Raw genomic sequence first — 26,748 nt, 5'->3', positions numbered from 1 at the left:
CAACATTGTTGGATTCAGCTATATTCGCTTTGAATACTTTTCACTGCACTTACATATAAATTATAAATAAATATTACTAAGTCTTAATGTAAGTTATTTATTTTAAAATTAATTGTTTTTTATGTTCAGACTTTAATTTTTATTATTTAGTGAAACTAAATTAATTAAAAAATATATATTAAGAACTTTGAGCACTAAAAAAATAATCATTAATAATTATTAATTTAATAGTTAATTAAATAATTAATTAAATTAATTATTACTCTTTAATATTAGAACATATAGTTAAGTAATCTTTATAGAAACTGAATTGAATCTCTTAACTAATAATTTACAATTTTAGTTGGTAGTCAAATATTATAAAAGATTTTAATCCTTTCAGAATTATCACTAAATTACTTATGAATGATCTTAGAATATACGAGAGCTTATTATCCTTTTACCATTTTTAATGAAATTTAAAATAGAAAACGAGATATAAAAGTAAATTATTTTATGCCTCATGCATTCATGCGATGAAATAATTTTAAAAACAACCACAAAAGCGTTTCAGCCAATTTATCACCAAGTTGCCATTAGGCATTCGGTTAGTGTGCACAAACCATTCGTTGCTACTTTGAGTAGGTAATCTTATTATATACTGACACCCATGTACATAAATACATACATTATATATAGTATATACATAGATATTTACACTTTGTTAGGAGGAACACGCAATCTGTTGATTACACGCTGGATACGCTTTCGTCGATCAAGCCGTGCAAGCCATAGGACGCATTCATCGCATTCCCTGTCAATGGATTTTTGGACAATAAATTCGTGCCGACGTTCGTTGTGGGGTTGCTGAGCGAGTGATTGCTATGGGCTTTCATTGTGGTGGCCACACCACCTCGGTGGTTGTCATAACTAAGCAATATTGTCGAATGTGGCGGACTTATGCCACCATTGCTGTTGTCAATGAAGTTCGTTGAATGCGTGTGGTGTGCCAATAAATGTGTTGCTTGGTTCGGATGTGGGCTGCGCACCAATGTTGACTTACGCATTATTGATGGCGTGGGCGATACTTGCAACAGGCTGACGTGCTCTTTATAGCTGCTGCTGCCATTGCTATTTGTGCGATAATAGCTCGGTTGGCGGAAGGTGCGAATTTGGCGACCGTTGCTGTCAATCTGTGTGACTGCGGTCAACATGGAAGGTGTACGCTGTGAGTCGCCTCTGCAAAAAGTTTTCGCAAATATTAACATACAAGGGAATATAAAAGGATGTCTACAATTTAGTGGGCAAGTATAGTCTCATGTGACTTGTAATTCGCTTTAGTTTTAGTGAATTTTATAATTTACTTAGAAGTACTTAAAATTTGATTAATTTCGAGCTTCTGTGCTTGTTTTGTGTGTTAAAAATAATGGAATAAATTAAAATAATTAAAATTTCTTACCGATTTAAGCTGTGCGTTGCATTATTGTTGCCACTGCCTTTGCTTTCTTTCCGCTTCATGGGACATAGATGGAATGCGCCATAGATGAGTGGATTCACAAGGCTGTTTGACATGCCAAAGAAGAAAATTGCCGACTGCAGGTCTTCGCCAAACTAAAAAATAAATGAAAACTTTTTTAAAATATCCAGTAGGCAAAAGTTTCGGTTCGCTGGAAGGATTTCATAAATTTTCTGTCATCCTTTTTAAAAATGATGAGTAATTGAATTTCGTTGTCAGCAGCTGCTGTAGCTTGAAGTGATTAAATTTTGTTTAGGATTCCTCTTCAATAAATCTGTGGCTACATTGTAACTTTGATAGTGAAACTGCACTAAATTATTTTCATTAAATGAAAGTACTTCCTTTGCTTTAAGCGCAGAAAAAGTTTTCGTATAAAATTTTGTTAACTAAGTATTCTCGTTTTAATGTAGTAAGAACTAAATACTTATTTTACATAAATCAATTATAAATTATTTAGGCACTTATTTAATTATAAATAACTAATTTTAAATATTATTTAATAAAAAAAACATTTGCCATCTTCACTAAAAAAAGGCTTTTTAATTAACCTCAAGTTTATACAATATTAATATTTATCTTTATTTCAATAAGGACTTGATTACGAATCGATTTTTAATTCGATTAGTTTTCGATTAGTATATATGGGGCAAAAATTATAACACTCGATTTGAAATCGAGGGAGAGGCCTTGAATTAAAGTGATATAGTGATATATGATAAAGTACATCAAACTTTTACTGCAATTTCATTTTTGATTGGTAAATGTGGAGCAAAATGTATAAGACTCGAGATTAATTTATAGCACTCTAAGTATACCAGAGTAGCAAGATTACACCGAAATGGATGAAATCATTTTATGTAACATAAAATGTTATGTGAGTAACCATCTGTTTGTGACCTTTTCTGAATTTGTTGTAAATCCCTAAAATCACCATATTTTATCATGCATCAACACTCCACTATTTTCTAATATATATTCTCTGCAATCAACTAGTTTATATGTTGAAACCCGAAATCTAAATAAAAAAGTGTTTTAATGTCCTTGATTAACTAAGAAATTTAATTCTTAATTTTGTAGATAATACATCTAAAGAGTTTATAAAATAAACTAAATAAAGTAACTATAATCCCCGATTCCAGAACCTTACTTGCACTGGGTATTTTACTAACAGTTTTTTTAGCAAAACTTCATCTCCTTACAATCCACATTCCTATGAATCTTCTCGAAATATTTAAACAAACAGTTAAGTGGTATTGTTCTGATAATTATATTCGCAGTAAGTTGTAGTTAATACCAAACTAAGGTTTTATTTTTGATCACAGGGGAGTTTTGGAAAATGTATAAGCTGATCAGCTAACTAGAACTTCATCAAAAACTTAAAAGCAATCAACCTCTTAGTAAGATTAACTGTGCCAGTACAAAACAAATGGGAAGATTGCCCAGGACTTAGCAGTAATCGAACCGTACTACTACAAAGACATACTGAAATTCTCAAAATGTAATTTAAGGCTGTTAACGGGTTTCATTTCAGGGCATGAAACATCACTTTCATAGACTACAATATCTGGTAATCCGGAATGCAGATTATGCCTCGAGGATGAGGAAACCACCACACATATTCTTTCTGCCACCAGAACAAATTAAGAACTCTTCTCAAGATTTAGTTCTGGACTTTGTTCACAAAGCTTTAAGAGGCTTTGTGTAATCAATAGTGAAATTGGTATAATATAATTGGTATAATAATTTTTTTAATTATTTTATTTTTTAAGGTTTTATTTTGTTTATTAGCTAGTTATACTAGAATCGCATGCGAATTAGGCTCCGAATTAATTTGTAAGAGGCAATGTAGCTACGCAATTCTGCAGTTCTACAGTTATTTTGCAAAATTAGTTAGTCAACAAATCAGACAATGATTAACAATTGTATGACAATTGTAGAACGGCGCCAATAGTTTGATATTAGGATGACGCCCGGGTCATCCTAATATATACATACATACATCAAGCAAATGTGATAAATACATCCATTATTTAACTCACTAAGTTATCGACATATAATAACTATATACAATTCAAGTGTTTGAACTGATATATTTTATCCAGCTATGAACGTAATATATAAAATGGCTAGAAATGATATTTTTTTTGCACAATAGTAGTAAATTTGTATTACATACATACTTTTTAGTGCTCCCATAAAGTGGAATAATGCATCTAAATAGTACTTTACTATTTAATGTAATTTTGTTTTTGGTGTTATTTTAAGCAAACTGGTCAGCAAAATAAATCTAATGAAATTTGCAGTAAAACTATTTTCGCAAATGCAACATTTTTGCTAACTCATCAGAGATTTGTTTAAACCAAAAAATCAACAAAATTTATATACTTCCATGTAAACGTATAGAAAGGTTATATATATCGTGGTAAGCTGCATAAATACGGTTTGATTGAAGTAAGTTTATAGAGGTCATATACTAATTTGTATGATTTTAACAATTTTTTGTTTACATTGGACTCAACTGAGGAACAACTTTACTAACATTCAAGATTAATTTCCTGCAATAAACTTTATCAAAGGCCTTCACGCTGCTTTTCAATAAAACTGATTTTATTTAGCTATATATTTTTATACCGTATATGGGAAACGATTTATTTTCACCATGCATGACTGCGTATCCTTTTAAGCCTACACCACAGCACATACATTTATCTGGGACTTAGTCTATGTAACAAGTTATGTGCTCAATAAAACTTTGTATCTACACTTAAATTGCAATTAATTACACCGCATTTAATACCAAATGACTAACGAGTTCAGCAGTTGCTGTATCTGCAATAATTATTTTTTTCACTTGATTTTACTGCCTTCACTTAGGATAGAGAACTGCTATTTTTGCAAAATAAACACTGAAGGAACACTGAATATTTAGTAAATTTCGAGTGTTGGTGTGAGTGTCTATTGTTACTTCGATTTTTGTTTTTAATAGAATAGCGTGTTAAGTGAATATTCATCATGTTTAAATTTTTCTTAATAATTTCTACACATTTTTTATTTCTTACACCCTACCTCCTTCAATGTTATATGTCGTCTACTTCACCAATTAGTGTAATTTCATACGATGCTGTCATAAAGCAATTTCCTCCTTTATTGATTTCCGTAAGTACTTTCGCAGCAACTCACAAAATTCCTAAATTCATTTACTCCGCAAATGGAACGGCAAAGTACCGTCAGTTTGCCCCGAGAATTCACATTAACTTACGGAATACCCGTAAAAATAATCTATCTGGCTACATCTTGAGCCCTCCTTTGCTGTTAGAGAATATTTTTTTTTATTGTCTACTTAACTTTTTATGTTTTAAATATTTTGGTTTTTTTTTTAATTTACTACTTTTTTGTGTGAAAAAGGATTGACAAAGTAAAAGGTTCATGCATAAATTTTTAAGGCGCATTTAATTCACTTAAGCAAAAAAATGCCTGGAAATATCAAAAATAAACTAAAGACGGTTAAGAACTTTGGCAGAAAATTATCCAAAAAAAAAGAAAATAATAATTTATTTTAACCTTTTTTAATCTGTTAGACGGACGGTTCTCGGTAAGGAAAAGTGCCAAGAACACAAATTTAAATCAAACTTTAAAGATTTAAAAAATTTTTTATTATAAAATATTAAAATTGAAATAAATTCAACTGAAGATAATTTTATCAGTTTAAAATATTTTTTTTTCCCTACGCTTGAAAGGAACCCTTATCGACTTCCAAATATAAGGAGTTTAAATTTAGACAATCGGAAAAGTTAATCAAGGACATTAAAACACTTTTTTATTTAGATTTCGGGTTTCAACATATAAACCAGTTGATTGTAGAGAATATGTATTAGAAAATAGTGGAGTGTTGATGCATGATAAAATATGGTGATTTTAGGGATTTACAACAAATTCAGAAAAGGTCACAAACAGATGGTTACTCACATAACATTTTAAATAAAGAGTTGATCATCGCAGAAAGAACATATGATGTAAACTTTGGATAGCCATATGGATTAAAATATGCAAAATATTTAGGTTAGTTTATAAACTTTATATAAATATTTAACAAGATATAAATATCTGTCTTTATATAATATAAGTAGAACTGTCATGCTACTATTTCATCCAATACGGAGAGTTTGACAAAAGCTCGCAGAGTTGGCAACGTAGAATAAATGTTTGACAAATCAAAAAATGGTAGCTGATTTGGCATAGTAATCTGATATTCCATATGGAGTATCACTACAAGCAGTCAAAATGAAAATACGAAAATAGAAGTTTAATAACAATAAGTCGGTGCAAATTGTACCGCCATCTCAGTAGCAGATTTAGTTTGCTATTCTTTATGGATTGCAGGCTTAAGCTTGTGGTAATATTTAATGAATATAAGTAGTATATGGTGAGAGAGCTCCATCCATTGTGATATTATTGTAGCGGACAAATTTTTGTCTTATGATGTCCAATATTAATGAAGACCCGAGATTGTCTAGTAAATGATTTCTAATGAACTGGGCTTCAATAATATAACGAATATTAAGCAATCAGGTTCTTGAGTGTTATGAGCTCCTACAGTTATTTGCAGCTCCGAATAAGGTTAGCTTTTACTGGGTTCCAGGTCACAGGAGAGTTTTGAGAAATGAACAAGCTGATGAGCTAGCCAGAACTGCATCAAAAACTGCTTTTACAGACCCTGAACCCTTTTGTGGAAGAAACTGGACCAGTACAAAACAAATTATCAAGGAAAGGTTAAAAGCGGCTGGAGTACTGGGAAGACCTACCAGGACTTAGACAAAGCAAAACACTGGACACCAGAACATCTTTAAATTCTCGAAATGTAATTTGAGGTCATTATGTTCTGAAATATCATCTTCATAAACTACAATTATCTGCTAATTCGGAATGCAGATTATGCCTCGAGGATGAGGAAACCACCATGCATATTCTTTGTGACTGTCCAACTTTAATAACGTACTGAAGAAACTTTTTTCATATGGAATTTCTGTCAGCAGAACAGATTAACAACTCTTCTATAGATTTAATTCTGGACTTTATTCACAAAACTTTAAGGGGCTTTGTGTAATCTTTCACATTTTTATGAAACAAAAAATTATTTTGCATGTATTTGCTTACGAACTTCACTTGAATACCAATGCTATATTGGGAATTCGCAAACTTGTCTTAGGAAGTGGATTTAAAGGCCATGAAAATATATAGAAATTAATGGAAATTTTGTTTAAAACATAAAAAATTATAAAAATTAATGTTGCGAAATTTAAATATTTATTATTCTGTGTCCTTATGATTTTAATAAAGCCTTTTTGCAGGCTAATTGGTCAAATTTTTAATGTTGGTAAAAAATAATAATCAAAAAACAGAAATCAGGATTTGTTTTACAATAAATTTTATTTCATCGATATTATATTAATCGATATATTAACATTATATTAAAATAACATTTTTATTTTAATTATTATTTTTGTTATTTATTATGTTGTCATTTATTTTTAAACAGCAATAAAAAATTTGACCAATAAGCCTGCAAAAACACTTTATGATATGAAATTCATTATGTAAATTTTTTGTAGTCAATTATGGGAACTTCTGTTAGCCCCCTCGTATAATTTAACATTTCCATATCTCTATCATAAATACACTGTACATTATTTATATATAGTATTGGCCTTCTTGGAACTAAAATTGCTTTAATTTGATATAATCCTTTTGTGCCATTATTATTTATGATTGACACTTTACATCTAAGTGCTTTGGTATATTTTTTTTAAAAGGTCGCATGTGTTTACTTACCCGTTTATCAGGATTCAAGAACATGAAAATCATCATCATGACATTGTAAGGCGTCCAACAGATGAGAAACGCAAATATTATCACAACCGAAATGCGCAACGATTTCATCTTCGCCTTGTGTATCAGGCGTTGACGATTTGTTTGAGTTGAAGGATTACTGGTGTAAGCCGCTAATTTACAACCTTGGAACATTTTCTCACTGCCTACAAAGAGAACATTTCAAGGTAAGTAAAAACTGACGACGCAAAAGAAAAAATATGGAAAATTTAAATGTTAAATTGCACTTAAATACTTACTCGAAATAGTACGAAAAGTAGACATGTAAGTGCCAAAGAGTATACACAAAGGAAGCAGGAACGTAAGGAAGAGAGTGAATGTGGCATAAAGTTGTTCCTGCCACTCGGCAGTATAGAAACCATGCGTCACACATTGATGGAATTCCTCAATGAACGGTCCCCGAGCAACGTGGAAAATAAAGAACTGCAAAGAAAAATGTTGGAAAAATAATTAAAATTTGTATGTAAAGCAGAAAGTTGTGATGTTTACGCCCTAAAAACCTAAAATTAGCAAACTTTCACTAAAAATCTTTTAAGTGTAATATTTCCATTGTAACAAGTCTCCATTAGTTGAGTTTCAAAGTTTGGCGCGTAATGCGGAAACAAGCATTTTAGTGAAGTACAAAAGTTTGGAAGGGAAGCTTCTCCGACTATTTGATGTGGGCTTCTACATGTAATTAACAATCAAATACGAAAAAATCTTGTGAGAAGAAATGATTTCGTTTATAGCTAAAATTCTGTTTTTATCTTCCGAAGGCTGAAGTATTTTTACTTTAATCTGTTACTTTGTTGCTTGTAAGTTGTGTGAAAGTAAAAAACTGCTTCTGCATAGATACGGCACTAGAAAGTTTCATTAGGTTCCTACTATTCACGGCACGTGCTTCTGCAGTTAAACATTATTACCAAAGTTTATGGCCATTTTTTCTCACAAATATAAATAAATAACATTGACTTTTTTAACTACGGAAGATAATATAAATTGTGAAAGTTTTCTGAAAATTTTTTACTTAATCTCGGGCATTCTAAACCAAATAGGTACATGAATACTTAAAATTCAACAAGTAGATTTTTGTTTAGTTTGGTTTTGCAATCTATTTTGTTAGCTTTTAAAGTTGGGGATTTAAAAGAACCTAAATTAGATGATTTAGATGAGTTTTTTGAGATGAGTAATTAGTTTTCATTGGTAATTATTAGTTATTTTGGTAAATAAAAACCTTCTGAAACTGTAAATGAAACTAAGAATTAAATTTTGTTTTAAAGTCAATTGTAGTAAAGAAACCAATTTTTAAATAGAAAACTTTTAAACAGTATTAAATTACAACAAAAAATTGTATGCAATGTAAATTATATTAAAATATATTTAATATTACATATATATGAATTATATATATAAATTATTATATATATATACTTTCATATATACTTTCATAAATTGTAAAATTTTTTTTGACCATACAGCCGTTTATGGTATTGTCGAATACATATCATCAAACTATTTTTTTGGCTAATATTCAATTTGAAAGAAATATAGTAAAATTCATTAAAAAAAATCATTATCAGACATTGAACAATTTGTTGAATAGACGTATGTTCTTACAAACATACGTCTCTCTTAACTCTGGAACTAATTATTGGGCGATTAGCGTACGCCTAAGAGAGCTTTGACTGCAATTATCTCATCTTATTTACAAATATAATTTGTCAAATGGTATTACATTATTCAATCTCTAAAAAAGATAGCTCGATTAAGGTTAACCAAAGATGATATGGGCTTATATTTTCAATTTTCAATTCAACATTTATTTACTTCAGCTTCTAAACTTATAGTTGAATTACAGAAGGAGGTTTGATGTATACTAATAATTAGGTTTAAAAGGTAAGCGATAAAAACAAAAAAGTTTGTAAATAGTAGGGAAATAATTATATATGTATATATATCTACAAAAAATTTTTAGGGAAAAACAAAATCTTATTCGTTTATAATAAATGATCTGATTTTAAGACTATTTAATATATATGTGAATATTGCTTTAGATGATTGCGGATCAGTGCAGTTGAGAATTAGAGATTTATTGTCTCTGAAGACTGTAAGTAAGAAACTAAGATGGTGATTTCGTACTGAGGAGTAAATAGGGCACTCAAACATAAAGTGATTCAACGCTAATGGACTTATATAGTCTTTAAAGATTTAGGAATTGCTTGAAACTACTCGAAAGGTTAAAGGAAAAATCTGATAACCTTTCAAGCGAAAATTTAATCATAAATTGTTGCATGTACTTTGATTTTGAAAATAACTTTCAGAAATATATAATAGCCGTACTAGGCATGCGTGGTCTTAACCAGATAGCAATTGAGTAAGACGAATAAAAATCAAGAAATTTAGTAAAAATGATATAATTAACAAAACTCTGTACAATATACTTATTACATCTTTTAGAAAAGATCAGGCAGGTCATCAGGCATCTGGTTTCATTATGGAATTTTATGAAATATTAGTTAAGTGACATTTTAAAAAGGCTTATTTATACTTTTGGGCTGCATTGGTGGCGTTAACGAATAGTCGACTGTAATCAAGACATTCAATATCACAAAGTGATGTAGAGTATGGAAATGGGATGTATTTTTTAGTTAACCATAATCATTTATTTAACCTATTGGTCCCAGGTCATATTGTAAATGGAGTGTCTTAGTTATTTGAACATTATAGATTCGATTAGCTCCAGTCAAATTTAGAATTTCTGGTGGCTAAGTGATATATAAATTTGACAGAACAAATACTGTTTCATTTTTCTCACTTTCGGAATTATTTTGTGGCATTAAAAATATTGAGCCTTTTATCTAAAATCACTCTAAGGAAAAAAAATAAATCCGTTTTAAAAATCAACACAGGAATAAAGGAGTTATCGCATCTAACGCAATTCATAAGTTTTACAGAAAGATGTTTAAACCTTGAAACACATACTCATTTGGTGAAGTGCTGAATTCCCATTAAGGGGACAACAAATAATGAAATAAGCTCTATTATAATTTCTCCAGAAAATTCCATTAAAGAAATACGCTAAATTCACTGATTACTCTGAATATTCTGAACACAATCGGATGTTTACAGCCAAACATCTTGCAATATATTAATAATGACATTGAACCATACATGATATTTACCTTGATATTTACCTTTTGATTTGATCTACCAACTCGTATATTTGTTCTATATGTATTATATACTTTATGGTCTTCACCGCCTCTTTCAATGTGTTACACATATTTTTAAGTTTCGCTAATGTACCCTGCCTCAGAGCAATTTAAATATAATGTAAAATGATGTAAATCAACAATCAAAAATTATTACTGCTCATATACAATAATATAACTTCTCTTTATTAAAACAGATTCGCTGATGTTGCTAGGTTCCCAATGTCTTGCAACATCTTGTCTTGAGTTACTAGGTTTTGCGTAACCATATCAACAAGATAGAGCTAGTTGATGTGGGAGAATCTCGATTCTGACTGAAAAGACATGAAAAGGCAATCTTTGTAACTATCTGGTATTATTTTGCACCGAATGAAGATTTTCTATCACGTTTTGATAATCTATAATAGGTGAGAATATGTCTTTCTTTCGAACAGCTGAGTTTTTTCTGTTCGGTTGAATTTGGTTGGTTGTACAGAAAGTCTGCCATATTCATAATATTCAGGTGCTTTGGAAGTTAGCATCCTGTTAATTTATATATTTATTTTAATATTAAAACAAATTTGCTTCTATCAATATATGACATAAATTAATTCAAATATTTATGCCATATATTTCTTGCTATATGTATTTAAACTCAGAAAATTCTTATTGTTTTCACATTTCAATTTAATGTTGACAGTTTCTATTAATTTCTCAACAAATTTCATTTAACCAAAACACATATGTGACAAATTTTATTGCAGAATTAAATTGAATTCGCCAGTGAAATGCCTTAATTCCTGTTCATCTTTTATTAATGCCATTGAAAATGCTGTCATGAAAAGCTGCCATTTAGTTCTGGTAAAATGTTAATAGAATTGGATTTTCGCAACTAAGTTATTGTGTTTCCTTAAGGATTTGCTTTATTGAACTCTAGGTTTTGTATTGATTACATATGGACAATGTTGAAAGAAATATACAAGTATGTCAAATATACTGAACTCACATTTAAAGAGAGAATATTTTTCGCATTTAAGATAAATTATAAAAATGAACATTTTCGTTATTTAGCACACAATATGTGCACTTTATTTTTATCTATTCTAACTAAATCTTTGTAATAATTTATATTATTCGCTCTTTATATACATATATTCATATATGTGTTATGTAGAGTGTGTCGTATTTACACACTTAAAAGATACAATTTCAAAAGCATAAGTGTGCATGGCTGCTTCCTGGAGGTAATTTATTGTAAACACTACAAAGTTTTATTTTAAACAAAAATTCTCTCATGCAATGACATTTAAATTCACAGGCACATGACACAAATAAAAAAGGCTAACAAGTAATATCCTTGTTAGATAAACACAAACGAATATGTAAACAAGCTGAGTAAGTTTCCTGGCATGTTTCATACGAGTATAAGCGTTTAAATGCAAAAAAAAAAATAAAAAAACAAATAGAATTAGAAATCATCAAAATGTATATGCTCAATTGACATGAATTTCATATTCCATTTAATCTTTAATGTTTCAAGTTTTTCATAAGCTAAATTAAATGACGCTTAGGATGGCTTTCATGTATCATGAAAGTTATATTTAAGTGTTTACTTTTGTGAAATGTATTTTTTATGGACTCCTTTTTTATATTTGCTTAAGCTAAATTATATGACTTGAAACATTCACATGTCATACAAACAAAATTATTAAATAGCGCAAATATTTTTTGTATTGTTGTTGCTTCAAGCTTTAAGTCCCTTTTACAGTCAAGTTATTGAAATAATTCTGAATATCAAAAAAAAAAAAAATTGTTTTGGGTAATTTTATTTAATATTCATTAAAATAAACGAAATAAAATAGAATTTTTAATAATATTAGCAATCATAAATAAAATTTCATACACATTTTTCACATTTAAATTAATTGGAGTGAATATATTAGAGACTGTGTAACATGCGCTTAACGTCTTATTCATTCTCTCATGCGATAAAAATCTGGCAGTAATTAGTTTTGGTAGTGCCAAGCTACACGCAAGTTATTAACATTAGCAAATCTGAATGCTGTTATGTTATGTTGACATAACAGCGCAGCTGTGCTGTGTGCTAAATGTGCAAGTACAGAACACAAAATTCAGAAAGAAACACAAGAGAAAGCTGTTGCATGTATTGCTGGAAAAATGCGACATTAAATTATTTCCTTTCAGTAGTTAATTAGAGTGTTTGTGTTATGTGTGCCAGTGTTGAAAAAAGTTTAAATAGCTACGCGTTTTGTATTTTGTAGCATGAAACTTTATTAGGTAAAAATTTTTAATTACAATTTTCAATACATAGAAATTACTTTCCTTCGAAACTATTTACTTAGTTGTGCGAAATAATGTCATACATACTTGCACAATATACTTGATTTAGTACTTATATGTCACAAGAAACACTAATAATGCTCTAGATGAAAATAATTAAAAAGTAAAAATTAAAAAGTAATTATTATAAAGTAATAGCATTGCATTCACAAATACAATTCGTAGAGTATTTCAAAAAAATATATTCAAGTATATTAAATAAGTTTAATTAAAAATAAATGGATTTTACTATTAATACACACAAAAACTGCTAAAAGCTACACAATCCTTTACTCAGATTTATCACCATGACTGTAAATGGCAGTCAATGCAGGTATATATAAGGAAAAATGCTATATTTAGCAAAGTGACATGTCTGTTAATACAGGTTTGTGGTTAATTGTGACACTATATATACATTCGAAATTGAAGATTTTATGGTTGGTAAATAATAATAAAATAATAAAATTGCAAGGAAAAGGCAAGTAAACAAATTTTGTCATTCTGCGGTATTACAATGACCAGGGTTAAGACCTCGTGTTAATGAAACGAGTTGCTATTGACATTTATTACCATTTTTACTTTTACCTTTGCCTACATACCTATTAGTTTATGTGATTTTTAAGATGTGGGCATGTAACGTTAGGTTTTATAGATTATGAGTCGAATAAATCAAATTACTGTTAAATCTATCAGCTGAATGTGTTATCGAAATTGTTTTAAAATCGCAATAACATTTTTTCACGCTTCCATAAGATACAAATAGCATTTATGTTGTTGTGAAAAAATGTGTATTATACAAATATAGAATACTTCAGAACTGAATTACTCTATATACAATTATTGCTCTACAGTTCGAGATAAAAAAGCAACGTTGAAAGTTTAGCTTTTGCAAATGATGAGACAGGTTATTGTAATGACATTTAATCTAACTTAAATTGCGTTCAAAAATTATTTTATGTTTATATCAGTATAATGTAATGAAGTGAGCTAAGTTTTATCCTACTTGTACGTATATCTTACTAGTACGTAACGTGTACGTATATACTACTTGAAGAATATTTTTGGAATATAGTTTCTAATTAAAGATATCCATATGAAAGACCATATCCTTTTAGTTTTAAAATAATTATAGCCGAAATATAAGAAACAAAAACTGGAGCTTCTTCTAAAGCTACAGATAATCATATATGAACGCAAAATATAGGTATTTTTTTATCAATTAAAAATATTGTAGATGTATATAGATATGAGCTACAAGATTCATTTCTTCTTATCACTTCATCAAACTCCTAGAAGGAAACCTAATCGAAAAAGAACAAAACGCTTAACAAAGCTTCAAGTACAACTAATACAAAATTGTATGAATTTATATTAAAATATTTGCAATGTAAGACTTTATCATAATATATTTCTTTTTAACTCATGTTTAGTTGTGAAGATAATAGCGCTACACTTAATGCAAAAAATAATCATTATATGAACACCACATGGCAATAATTACCCAATTATATATTATTGAATGACAACAATATGCCATTTTCCAACCACTTTTCTTGCAAAGTCATCATGTAACCTAACATAATAATAACTTAAGCCTGGATTAGCTGAATGGAGACAAATCAATAAAGCTTTGTCAAACTTACCCTGTATGGGTAATATAGAAACATTGTAAACTGCATAAATATTTAAGTGATTTTTATTTCAATAACAAAAAAAAAATGTTTTTTTCACTAAAAAATTAAACTTAATGGAATTAAATATTTTATATTTTTCTTCCTCAAAACTCAAATTAAATTTGTATTACTTTGTTTGTAATGGCATATATTTTTTATACTCCATATTTCATACTAAAAGTTACTCATACGTCATGTATTCTAAAGTTTCAAAAACTTGTCCCATATATTTATATGTTCTTATATAAAACTGTTTTGTATTTTCAAAACAAAATAAAATAAAAATGTTGAAAAAAGAAAATAAATACAGTGAGGCATGTGCCTAATATGTTCGTATATTGCCCATTAAATTAAGACTGGTCCCTTTTTCTCTATTGCGGTTAGCAAATAGATGAAAATTTATGGTACAATATGACAAAATAAATAATATATTTGGTTACAAATATTTGCAAATAAGCAAAGCATAAATTTGTATGAAAATTGACATAGTTAAAATGAGAAAAAATAAATGTAATAAGAACATTACATACTTTTTAACATTAATCGTTTTGCGTCGTTTGTACTTTCCTATTTTCAGTTAAATATATAAAATCAGTTAAATATATAAAAAATTTAAATAAAACATATTCTTTTAAAATACAAAATATTAATAATAATATTAAAATTTTAAATTTCAAATATTTGTATTTATTTGTTTGACTGCTAAAAAAGTTATGCCAAACACTAGTTTTGAATCCCAATAAAGCGAATCCCAATAAAGGGCGCATTATCTTGACACATGTATTGGAAGCTCTGTGGTGTTGAGTCTTTATGTTAAAAAATTACTAGCCATGTTATGTCTGTTGCATTTTTGGCCACTTTGAAGAAGATTCGCCAGCTGATGTCTATTTAGTTGACTACAGATCGACTCTGGAATGAAGTGATGATTCTTAGTTTCATCCATTGCTACATAATGGCTCAAAAACTCATTTTATCTTACATCAACAGCTCCAAAAATGTCTCAAAAGCATTTACACATTGTTGGTTTTGATCAACTGTCAGCCAGTGCGGCACCAACTTCGAAAAGAACTTTCTCAAAGACAGATATTTACACAAATTGAAGCCGACTCGTTTCTTTAAATTGTTCCGAATCATTAATTGACAGTTTACCAAAAGGATTTTCTGAGCTTTTTGATGTTATCCGGTGTCATTAGGTATCCGGCTTTATCGGTATTTATACGACGGAGTGTAAGATTAATTGACTAACTTCCATAATCTTATTTCGATGACTTAGAGTCTGCGTAGCAGCAATGAAACCAATGAAAATGAAAGTTTTTGTTGTCACGGTTTTTTTTCTTTATCAATATCTCTAAAAATATAAACAGTAGTATCACTAAAGCAACTGTAACTAAATAAGAAATAGTTGATATGTCATGAAATTTCAACAGATCTCACGTAAAAGTTGTTAGTTGTCATTTTTTAAAATTTGTATAGTTTTTCATTAGTGAAGCTGTCAGTATGTCATCTTATGGACTTATCAGGCAATATGCTATGTATGCTATGAATAAAATTTTATTTTTAAGCTATTAAAAATATATTTTAATAAACACAAATGTAAATATATGACAAGTTTATATATTGGGTACAAGCTCTCAATGGATATGAGCTATAAATTAATGTATGGTACTTACAAAAAGAAATGGTCTTCTACCATAAGATGTTTTTCACATACTTAAAATTATTGACATATGCAAACATATGAACACAAAACTATTAAATTCTATTCATAAAAACTTTAATATTTGCTAAGAAATAACAAAAACGCCTTCCTTCCCTTCGTCAAATAGTTGAAGTTTCTAAGGGCAAATTTGCCTGCCAAGATATACCCGTACGTAGACAGATTTACATAGGCAGATACTTGTATGTTTTTTGTCATTTCAATGGAGCACAGATGCTGTGCTGTTTACATAGCCGTAAAAGTTCTTATCGTAAATATCCACAAAACAACAGCCTTCCAAGCGCCTTAAGTGGTTTAGTAGTGTGGAGTATAATTACATCACAATCACAGAGATAAGCAGAGTACGAGGAAAACCAAAAGATGACAATGCGAAACAAAATAAAATGGTGTCAGAACCATACCGGAAATAACAACAGACAAACAGACAAATAGTTTTTACAGCAGGAAACAAAATTTTATATGTTAATTGCGTGTAATTTATTCGGGAAGTTTTGTGCAATCAACTGAGAAAACCTTTTATACAAAATTTTAACACTTGTACATTCTTTTCAGACATTCAAACTACAAAAGATATTAGCTTTAATTAATTAATTTCCTTTGTTCGTTAGGAATTCAAAATTTTGTGTGACCCTAATTAAAAGCTTCTGTGTTTGTTATCAAAGATTTTAATGAGATTGTAAACTAAGTAAAATAACATAAATTCTAACCGAAACATAAAACTGACTTTCAATTTTAAAAGAACTGTTATTTTTTTTTTAAATATAACTGACAACAAAAATATATTAATTTTGCTAATGTAATAAGACAAGTACTTCACATAAATTTTGGATAGAAAAATTTCTTAAGTTTAATTAATTAAATTCTGTGAGGAGAAATTAATAATAAAAAATGAAAAATTTGATAGTGTTAATACAATAAGATAAAATCATCATACATACTCCAAATAGCTTTATTATAAATATAATTAAATTGCACAAAGTCCACTAAACATTTGATTAACCCATATCTGCCCAACATATCCCACATCTTTGTAATAATATTTTTTTAAAGCTTAATTAGTAAGGGGATGGGGGTATGGAGTGAAGTCACAAATATTTTTGTAAAGCTAAAACTTTATACATTGAAAGTAATGACATATATAAAAACTAAAGTTTTTCTAATATAAATAAAAAATCCATGAAAAGTGGTAAAATTTGCTGTTCGATTATTCGAACGTTGGGCGAATATGGGTTAAATTAATATATATTTTTTTTTTTATATAAATAGCTAAACATCTTCATATTATCATGTCATCCATGCACTTAAAAATAGATTGATTCAAAGTTATAGAATTTAAGTTCCATAAATCGTATCATAGAAATTACCAAAAAAAAAAAATTGACTAATAGATTCTGACAAAAAAAAAATAAAAAAAAAATTAAGTTAAAAAATAAAATAAATTAATAATGAAGTGAAAATAAATAAAAATGAAATTGTTGCTATTCACATCGGAAGCATTAAAATGGTTTCTTGCCAGTTTGGTTAAAAGCCACAAATCGTAAAAGCCTTGTAACGGAAGAGTATATCATGACAACAGCAAATTCAAATTTGCCAGGATAGGCTCAAGGATCAGACCATTAAAAGACGCTTACAGAAAAGGTGAAAATTGCTGTTCATGAATATTTAAAAAGTCACGTCTTGATGTTTGCTTTTTTGAATAATAAAAAATTTTTTTTTCTGCTGACTTGGGATTTTAAGAATTTCCAGCAGAAAATGCATATTCTCAAAATGTACTTTGAATAGAAATGAAGAAATTACTGCTAATTTTTACAGACATTAAACTTTTTTTTTTCTGTTGAACATGAATTGTTAATTTTAATGTTTTCTAAATAAAATGGAAAATTTGTTTTTAAATCTTATAATAAATTATTTTTTTTTTGGTGAGTATTAAATTTATTCAATTAAATTTTTACTTTTTATTTCATTTATTTAAAAAAATCTAAATTAAGTACTAAGGCATTAATTTCCTGTCTTCCACATTCATCGCCCGAATTTTGAATTGTTATCTATAAAAAAATGATGAAAAGGAATTTGAAATGCCCTAAATAGAAGTGAAAAAGGTGAGAATGTATGAAAAAAAATCTACACGAAATCATTATACATACATTTTTTTTAGCTTCATTTTGTTAATGACATTCAATTGTCGAGGACTAAAATTGATAAAGGACGAATGAAAAGCAATTTAAAAAAAAACCTAATATAAATTAAATTTTTCTTGTGAGCAGTCCAGTTTCAGTTTGGATGAGGCCCAAAATACTGTTGTATCTAGAAATGTTCAACATAATCTGAAAATTCATTAATTAAATCAAATTTGCTTAATGTACAGTGTGAATTTCATTAAATATTGTATATCACTTAAATGTAAGAGTATTTATCACAGTATAAAAATTGCAAAGAAAATGTTCTTGATTCAAATATACAACTTCTATATAAAACTCATTTGAGTTTTGTACTTATTTCTATTTTCTGATATATTATGAGTAAAAAATAATATAATATCATTAAGAGCATTGTATTTTAATTCGATTTTGACATTACACAGATACTAACCACATTATCCAAATTAATTTAATTATTCTTTTTTCAAGCAATCCTATAAAATCTTAAAGGGGCACTGCCAGCTAAAATCATCTGTTATGTTCTTTAGAAAATAAATTTTATAGCTCCTCTTAAATATAAAAATATTTCTTATCTTAAAGTTTGGTATATACTAGTATATATAATACAAATACTGAACCTGTATTAAGTACCATAAGGGAATTTTTATCCATAAAATAATAAAAAATCAATATATAAAAAAGTGATGTATAATAAAAGGATTTAATAACAATTTTGTTTTTAAGACGGTCTAATGAATCAATATTAAGTAATACAGTTTCAAAAGACGTTTAAAATAAAGAATTTTAATCATTCAAGGAATAAATTATTATAACAGTATTTAAGGTTTTTTTTTTTGATTAATAAAAAACAGTTTTACTAGTGGGGCAGTAAAACTCAATATTGCGTGTCATTTAGTCCAGTGGTATGATAAGTCTATACTTTTAAGAAAATAATGATGGTATGACACGAACTGATACTTCCCATCGCTACAACCATGTAATCAATAATATTTTATAGCCTGGAAATAAAACTATTGAAATATATCTGGTTTTAACAGAATGCTGTCACAAACCACACGATAAGTTATGATCTAATTATGGGTCTTTTGCGCCAGATCTGGTAAAGTAATTTCATATTTTGATGATGTTTACTGACCACCATATTATATTATTATGACTTGTCACTACTTAACGAATCATATGTGGGGTTACGTGAAAGATCGCGCTTATCCGGATCATATTCAAGTTTCGAACATGAACACAAAATATGGTTAAGCTATTGTGTATTAACTCCGAAGAAGTCATAGAAGTAATTGTATTAAAAGGATACAGTGTGAAAGATGTGTTGTGGAGTATATTTGAATGATATTATATTTGACATATAATGGTAAGCTCTTTAACAATACAAAAATTTAATCACAGGAGTGTTTTCTTTATGTTTGCTTTGAATCTTATTATTTGGTAGAAATTATATTCGGTAGAGAGGTTTCGTAAAGTAGTGAATCACAACAACAAAAATTTTTTTATTATTATTTTAAATAATTGAATTTTTGTCTGGCCAGTTTCAAAAAAATTATTTATGAGTAATAAAATATAAGAAAAAAATTCCAAGACTACTGATGTTGTGTATTTGGCAATACTCGAATTAGTTGTATGGTCAGTCAAAAATACAATTAATTAAAATAATATAAAAATAGTTTTTGTTGTAGTTTTTTCATAATTTTTTTTTATAAAATAGTTTTAATTATTTTATGCATTAAATAAAAATTAAAAGTAACCTGAATTTAGTAAATGGTTTATATATCACTTAAATACTTCATAATAACTGCTTAAATATTTCTTAAAGTGCCTTAAGCAATTCTTTTGCGTAAATAAATTTTCATATTGTTTTTGCTTATTTTGTTTTTTCTTTTTTGATTTGTTCTATTGTTCTTTATTCAGAAAATCCAACAAAATCTTTTGTCGTTGACTTTGTATGTTAACAAATTCTGCTTTAAGGTACAGACTGTTAACAAAATAATATTATTTGATTAGCCGCTGTATATAAACAACTGTGCAAATATAAATATTTAAGCAGATAATATACATTTTGAAATGTATATAAAGCAATATTGATATAATTCTTATTATATTTAATATATTTTAAAATGGTAAATTGTAATGTACTTTGTTATTGGTGTTCAAATAAAATAGGATCATTAATACGTGAGCATTGTATCTGCAAAATGTAATAAGCTTATGCCAACTGGAATGAACGTAAGCTTACTCAACTGCTCCAACAGAATCAGTGTTCTCATCCACCCATGCATGTGGTAAGTAAATAATGTTATTAACATTACTATACTCTATCTACAAACTCATTGCAAACATAATCAATTAATTAAATAAATTCACTGTAAAAGTCTTTCATAGATTTTATGTGAAGTCGTTGTCGATTTTTTAATATTGAAGACATACAATATAAGATTTCTGTATAAATTTTATAATAAGCTTAGTTTGTTTCTAAAATATATTCTATACTAAAATAAATAGAAAACGCATTACACAAAAATAAAAATAACATGAATAAATAGGGAGAAAAATATAATTATATTATAGTACAAATAATGTTACCAAAAAAATTTTTGGTAATAAGATTAGTTTGTGTTTGTAACATATTCCACACTAAAATATGAAGAAAAATAAAATCACATTGATAAATATCTTTTTTTTTGAAAATTTTGGAACGAACATTTCGAAATAATAACGAAAATATTATATAAAAACCTAATACATAAAATTATTTCACAAAAATTTTAAAGAATTGAAAATATCAAAAAAAAAATTGTTCATTCTTATATGAATGAACATACAAAAATTTCAAAACGTTGTATTAAAGGGTGTGGCACATGCAACATGATATGTAAGAAACTCTGACCTGTATCGTGATCTAGAGATAAGTACAGTTGTAGAAGAAATACAGCGAAATGCAAAAATGCACCTGAAGCGATTGTATTTTCATCTTAATGATGAAGTTAACGAACTAGCGTCAATAGAGCCTATATGTCGCCTTAAGCGTCAAAAACCTTGTGACCTTTGGTTGCAACCTGTCCGAAATACATTTTTTTTTAATTTTTCATAATTGCGAATCAAAATTGCTTGCTAGTTTTCTATAGCTAGTTGCTTTTATAAAATTTATTTAGTCAAATAAATCCAATAAAAATAAAAAAAATTCTTATATAAGAAAATTTTTGCATTAAAAAATAATAAAATATGCCATAAAAAAATCTTACAATAAAAATAAAATTGAAGCCTTCTTTTGAAACAAGCAAATAATATATTCATTTGTTTAACTATAAAGTTGGGGTAATATATCTTTGCATATTTTAATACATATGTGTAGATATAATTTAAATTTTAGAAAACTCAAATGCTCTGTGATTAAATTTTCAATATATGTTACAAGTGTGATTTTATTCAAAATAAAATAAAATGTTTTATATGCAGAATTGCAAGTATTTTTAAAAAACGGAGACGGAGATGATTTCGTTAAAATAAATCAATTTACTCCTGCCTATATTCATTAAGTCGTTTTATTTAATGATTCAAACAAGTGGGGAAGAAAAATGTCTTTATAAATCGTCGCATTGTTAGACGATATTTTTAAATTTTAATGATTTCTATTGTGTCTTAAAATACACTTTCCAATAAATTCCTACAATTGTTATTATTTGATTCTTACATACATATATCTAAATTGATGTAAAAGCCTTTCCTATTCTGTTTAAAAATTACATGGAAATCGCAAAAATATTTTGATTGTATGTAAAAATAATGCTTTATATATATAACACAGACTTTCACGCAAAAGTGAAAGAAGATGTATTAAAATTGTTGCTAAGCTTCGTGAAAATTTTAGGAAATATAAAAAAAGAATTAAAAAAAAATATTAACATTTCACAAAAGAAATTCGAATTGATTAACCTTAAATTCAACAGCAGTTGAAAGGTTCATCTTTAATAATGAAAAAGGATAAAATTATGTTGAAACATAATTGACAACAGATATTTTCAGCAAAAGAACAATTTGAACCTCTTCAGATTAGGTACAAATTATATTATTATTTAAATATATATAATATCTTTGAGGCTGAATTTAGACGGGATTTAAAATGGTTGGTAATTACGCAAGTGCTTTGAAGAATGATTACATAAAGTCATCCTTTTTTAAAATGAAATTGAAAATTAAAACTAAATTGTAAGCATAATTAATACTCTGAAATAAAAATTAATACCAAGCCAACAATTTTAAATTGACATTGGCTGGGATGCAAAGAGTTGTATAGAACATTCTTATATATAACTAATCATTATTAATTTGATTTATTTAAAAAATTCCAATAAAATAAACACTAAAATGTTTTATCAAGTGAAGTATAAACGCTTTTAAAATAGATATTGACAACAAACGTGGCTCACAACTATATCGTTACTGTTAGCATTCGCAAAAAATTAACTATTTAACTAATCTTTATTAAGTAATTAAAAAAAAATTATACAATGTTATTTTATAGCACATCCTGTCTCAAATAATCTTCCAACATGACCTTAAAAGTTCGTAATATTACTAATGAGTTTAATTATTTTAATATTTAATTATAATAGGAATAGATGGAGCACTGCGTATCATTGAAACAGAGCATTGGGCTTCTTGTAAATTTTTTTGAAGATTTTTTGAAGATGAGTTATTGAAGATTTTCAGACGGGTATAGATATATAACCTTTGTCTATAACTTCCTCCTGTTCCAGGTCAAAGCCGACAGTTTAAAGAAGATGATCAAATATCTCATATCTTTCTAAGTAAATCAGCGAAATTATCTCTTCAGACACACACATTTTGTTAAAATGCAAATAACGGTTATAGTAAACGTTAGATAATTTAAAAACAATATGATTTCATTTCTAGTTATGAGAGACTAGTTGCCGTAGCTGAAATATCGACTCAACTGGAGATACCGGCTGTTTTGCCTGGCGCTTCTTCACTTTAGTGTTACAATTTGCTTCATTCGATAACCACTACGCTTTTGGGTTAGAGATTATTAGAGATAATGCTATCACGTTCTCAAAATAAGTTTTTAATTAGTAAATTACTGCAATTTTTAACTCATTTCATTTGTAAAAACCAAGGTCTCTTAGATACATAAGAATTGAATTTTTATATATATATTAAAGATAGAAAGCAAGTACCGTAAACATATTGAAAGGATTTATGTATTTAATGCTAAATGAATGTCTATAAAAAAACCCCTTTCCAAAATCATTATATGAACAAAACTGTCGTTCCTTATTTGTTTGAATGTATATTAAACATTATAAACCCAATAATGATATCTAAGATGCACTATTTTGTCAAACAAGTTATGATATCTGTATTTTTGATACATATCGACAAATATTCATCAAAAATCCTTCAGAATTAAAAATTGCTAATATTACATATCTACATATGTACATACATCAAGCAATCATTAAAAATATCAAAACAGAGCTAAATGAAGAACATTTCTTTCATTAAGATAGATCGAATCATAAATTCATGATACCGATAGTCATTCTGTACTCTGTACTCTACGTCTAATATCAATTAAAATATTTAGACTCTAAAATAGTCTGTACTATTTTATACATAAATTTATACATAAAAAATTTTTATATAAAATTAGTAATAAATATTCATTTTGTACTCACCTGTGGTAAGCTCAGTAAAAAGGACAGTATATAAGTACAGCCCAACAGTCTATAACAGCGCTTCGCCATATTCAGTGATTTCATTGGATATTTGACAGCAATCCACCGATCTACACCGATCAGTACGAGCACATAAGTAGATAAATACAAACTGAACATTTGAAAAGTTTTCACTAATTTACAGGTGAGTTCAGTTGCTAGCCACTGCACAGTGTAACACCAGGCAGCCTCACCAATAATACAAAAACCCGTCACCAGCACATCTGCTATCGAAAGATGGAAGAGCAGCGAATAAATAGCACTCCAACTATGTCGAGAGTTACGACGTGCAATACGAGTCTTATAAATATTCCACATAGTTAGCACATTACCCAACATGGAGAGCAGTGCCATCACTGATAATACATACACTTTGACCATAGCAGATTTTGATAGCTGCGGTGCATGTTCTAATCTTATTTCATCATCTTCAATTGGTGGGTCCATAGCAGGTAAGTGTGGTGAATTGACATGAAAAGCTGTGATATTTGAGAAAATTGAAAATACTTCGTCGACCTTAAAACTAGGCGCAGTCGTTGTTGTGGTTAAACTGGACAAAATATCTAAGCCAGAATTGATAAAATTAATCGCCGATAAATTACCAACATCGCTGTTCATTTGTGTTGAATTCGTTGCTAATGTCCAGTTCGCCAAATTGTCAGTGTAATCGGCATAAATGGGAATGCCTGTAGCATCGCCCTCTTCCACTTGCAGGTTCATTTTATTTGAATTATTACACACTTTCTCATGAATATTAATTTTTTGGTAAGAATATTACTTAATTTTTGAATAAATTTCGTTTTTGTATTTGTGCATGTTTACTGTTTTAATTGCATAAAATTATTACCAATTTTCTTTTGCGGTGGTAAAGTTAAATTATCTTTGAAATTTTAACGCGTAAATTTTTCTTTAGTAACTGAAAATAATTATAATAAAATTTGAATAATTTTAATATAAACATTTTTTTTTTTTTGTTAAACACTTGATAATATATTTGTACTTTTTTTTTTATTTAAAATACAAATTATTAATAACACTCAATCATAAAAATGCTACATTATAATTTATTCTCTAGAATTACTGCTCTTTTTTATTACTTATTTAAATTTATTTTATTCAGTTTTTCATTGGACTTTGAGTGTATCAACCGCAGTGCTTCAACACTTTAATTATTCGCCCGAACATTGAATTATTTTCTCTACTGCACTGTTATTTTAGTATTAATTTGATAAATTACCATAATTATTTTCTGTTTAAGCTTTTTATTCTGTGCTTGATTTACAGCGTTCATTTAACAGCGGATTTGCTCACTTAAAATGGCTGCCAATTATTTTCTGTAATTATTTTTCGCTTGCTCATTCGTTTGAGTGAACGAATGAGTGTATGCGGATTTGGCTTAAGCGATTTTCTTTCTAAAATTATTCGCTAAAATGTTGTATTTATATTTTTCGACAGTTTTCATTCTACACCAACTTAAGTGCTTTGATTTTACTTTATATTGAAAATGTTTAATAAGAGCTTTTCAATAGAAAAATATCATTTTTAATGGCACTTGTAGTATATTATTCTGTTCTTCATTGAACTTCCTTTTAACATTATCATTTATGCCGTTGGTAATTTTTATTTTATAATTTCCTACTAATTGTTATTCCTACGTTAACTACAGGCACTTTGGCTATTATTATTTTCATTTCCTGTTATGTAGTAGTATATAAACTTAAGCTTACCCAGAAGTGAAATTTGGAAGAAGAGAACACTGTATAGTTTTGTGACAGTAAGGTTGATCTGTATAATCACATATTTGAGCAAATTAATAATGATTAAACCTATACCCAATTATTTGACCTAATTCTTTATATAAATACAAGTATTTTCGAATGTAGATCTGAGCTCAATTATTGTTTAGTCTGATGAAGTGTGAAATAATAATCTAGTCAAGGCGTAGAGACCGGTCATGAAGAAACTTCGCAGAGTTAATAGAGAGTAAAAGTGCTCAAGAGCACTGACTCAACTACCCTCATCATAATAATAAAGATTTTTTGCAAGGCTTGCTTGGGTGGTTTATCGTACATATCATGCAGAATACATTCACTGGAGATAACAAAGTAGCGATTATCTTCATCAAATTGTGCATTTTGTGTATATTAGATTAATCTGGCTGGCTGTGGAGCATATACAAAACTCTTGATTCTACCAATAACAGTTAAAGTTAAGTTTCAACATAGAGTTTTGTAGTAGGCTTTTTTGAGAGGTTAAGGAGTGTTTCTTGCTCTATTCCTTAAACAGAGTCACAAAGCATTTTTAAAGCGTGTGTAAACCTTAGAGGTGTTTCAACCAGCACCTATTATGCCGTACTAGTACAAACTCATCGTGTTCTCAGTGAGATTGGACATTTTAAGTAACGAAAATTTTGAGGTGTCAAAATAGTGTTGCATTCCAGTTAAAAGCATTTTTAATTAATTTACAAAGAAAAGTACTTATGTTTTGATAATTTTAATAAGTTGAGCCAAATGAAATTATTTTCATCTAATAAGATTATCATTTCCTTTCCACAATACTTA

General features: G+C 28.2%; 1 protein-coding gene across 1 annotated transcript; it reads right to left on the bottom strand.

Moving 5' to 3' along the window:
- Nucleotides 1-427: 427 nt before the first annotated feature.
- LOC119669226 (gonadotropin-releasing hormone receptor-like) lies at nt 428-24,952 on the bottom strand. Its single transcript, XM_038079051.1, has 5 exons — nt 24,149-24,952; nt 7,621-7,804; nt 7,325-7,527; nt 1,439-1,590; nt 428-1,218 (listed from the first exon to the last, which is right to left on the bottom strand). Exons 1-5 carry the CDS (start codon nt 24,905-24,907, stop codon nt 729-731), a joined length of 1,788 nt encoding a protein of 595 aa, XP_037934979.1. The 5' UTR covers nt 24,908-24,952; the 3' UTR covers nt 428-728.
- Nucleotides 24,953-26,748: the final 1,796 nt, after the last annotated feature.

Source organism: Teleopsis dalmanni, chromosome 1 (genome assembly GCF_002237135.1).
Source record: "Teleopsis dalmanni isolate 2A chromosome 1, ASM223713v2, whole genome shotgun sequence".
NCBI lineage: Eukaryota > Metazoa > Arthropoda > Insecta > Diptera > Diopsidae > Teleopsis > Teleopsis dalmanni.
This window is presented reverse-complemented; position numbering and strand designations above follow the sequence as displayed.

Excerpts from the sequence above, each read along its gene's own strand:
- LOC119669226 (XM_038079051.1), bottom strand. The coding sequence starts at position 24,907 with ATGAACCTGCAAGTGGAAGAGGGCGATGCTACAGGCATTCCCATTTAT. Across the intron at positions 7,805-24,148 it reads TTTTACTGAGCTTACCACAG|TTCTTTATTTTCCACGTTGC; the intron begins GTGAGTACAAAA and ends TTTTCTTTGCAG. Across the intron at positions 1,591-7,324 it reads TCTTGAATCCTGATAAACGG|TTTGGCGAAGACCTGCAGTC; the intron begins GTAAGTAAACAC and ends TTTATTTTTTAG.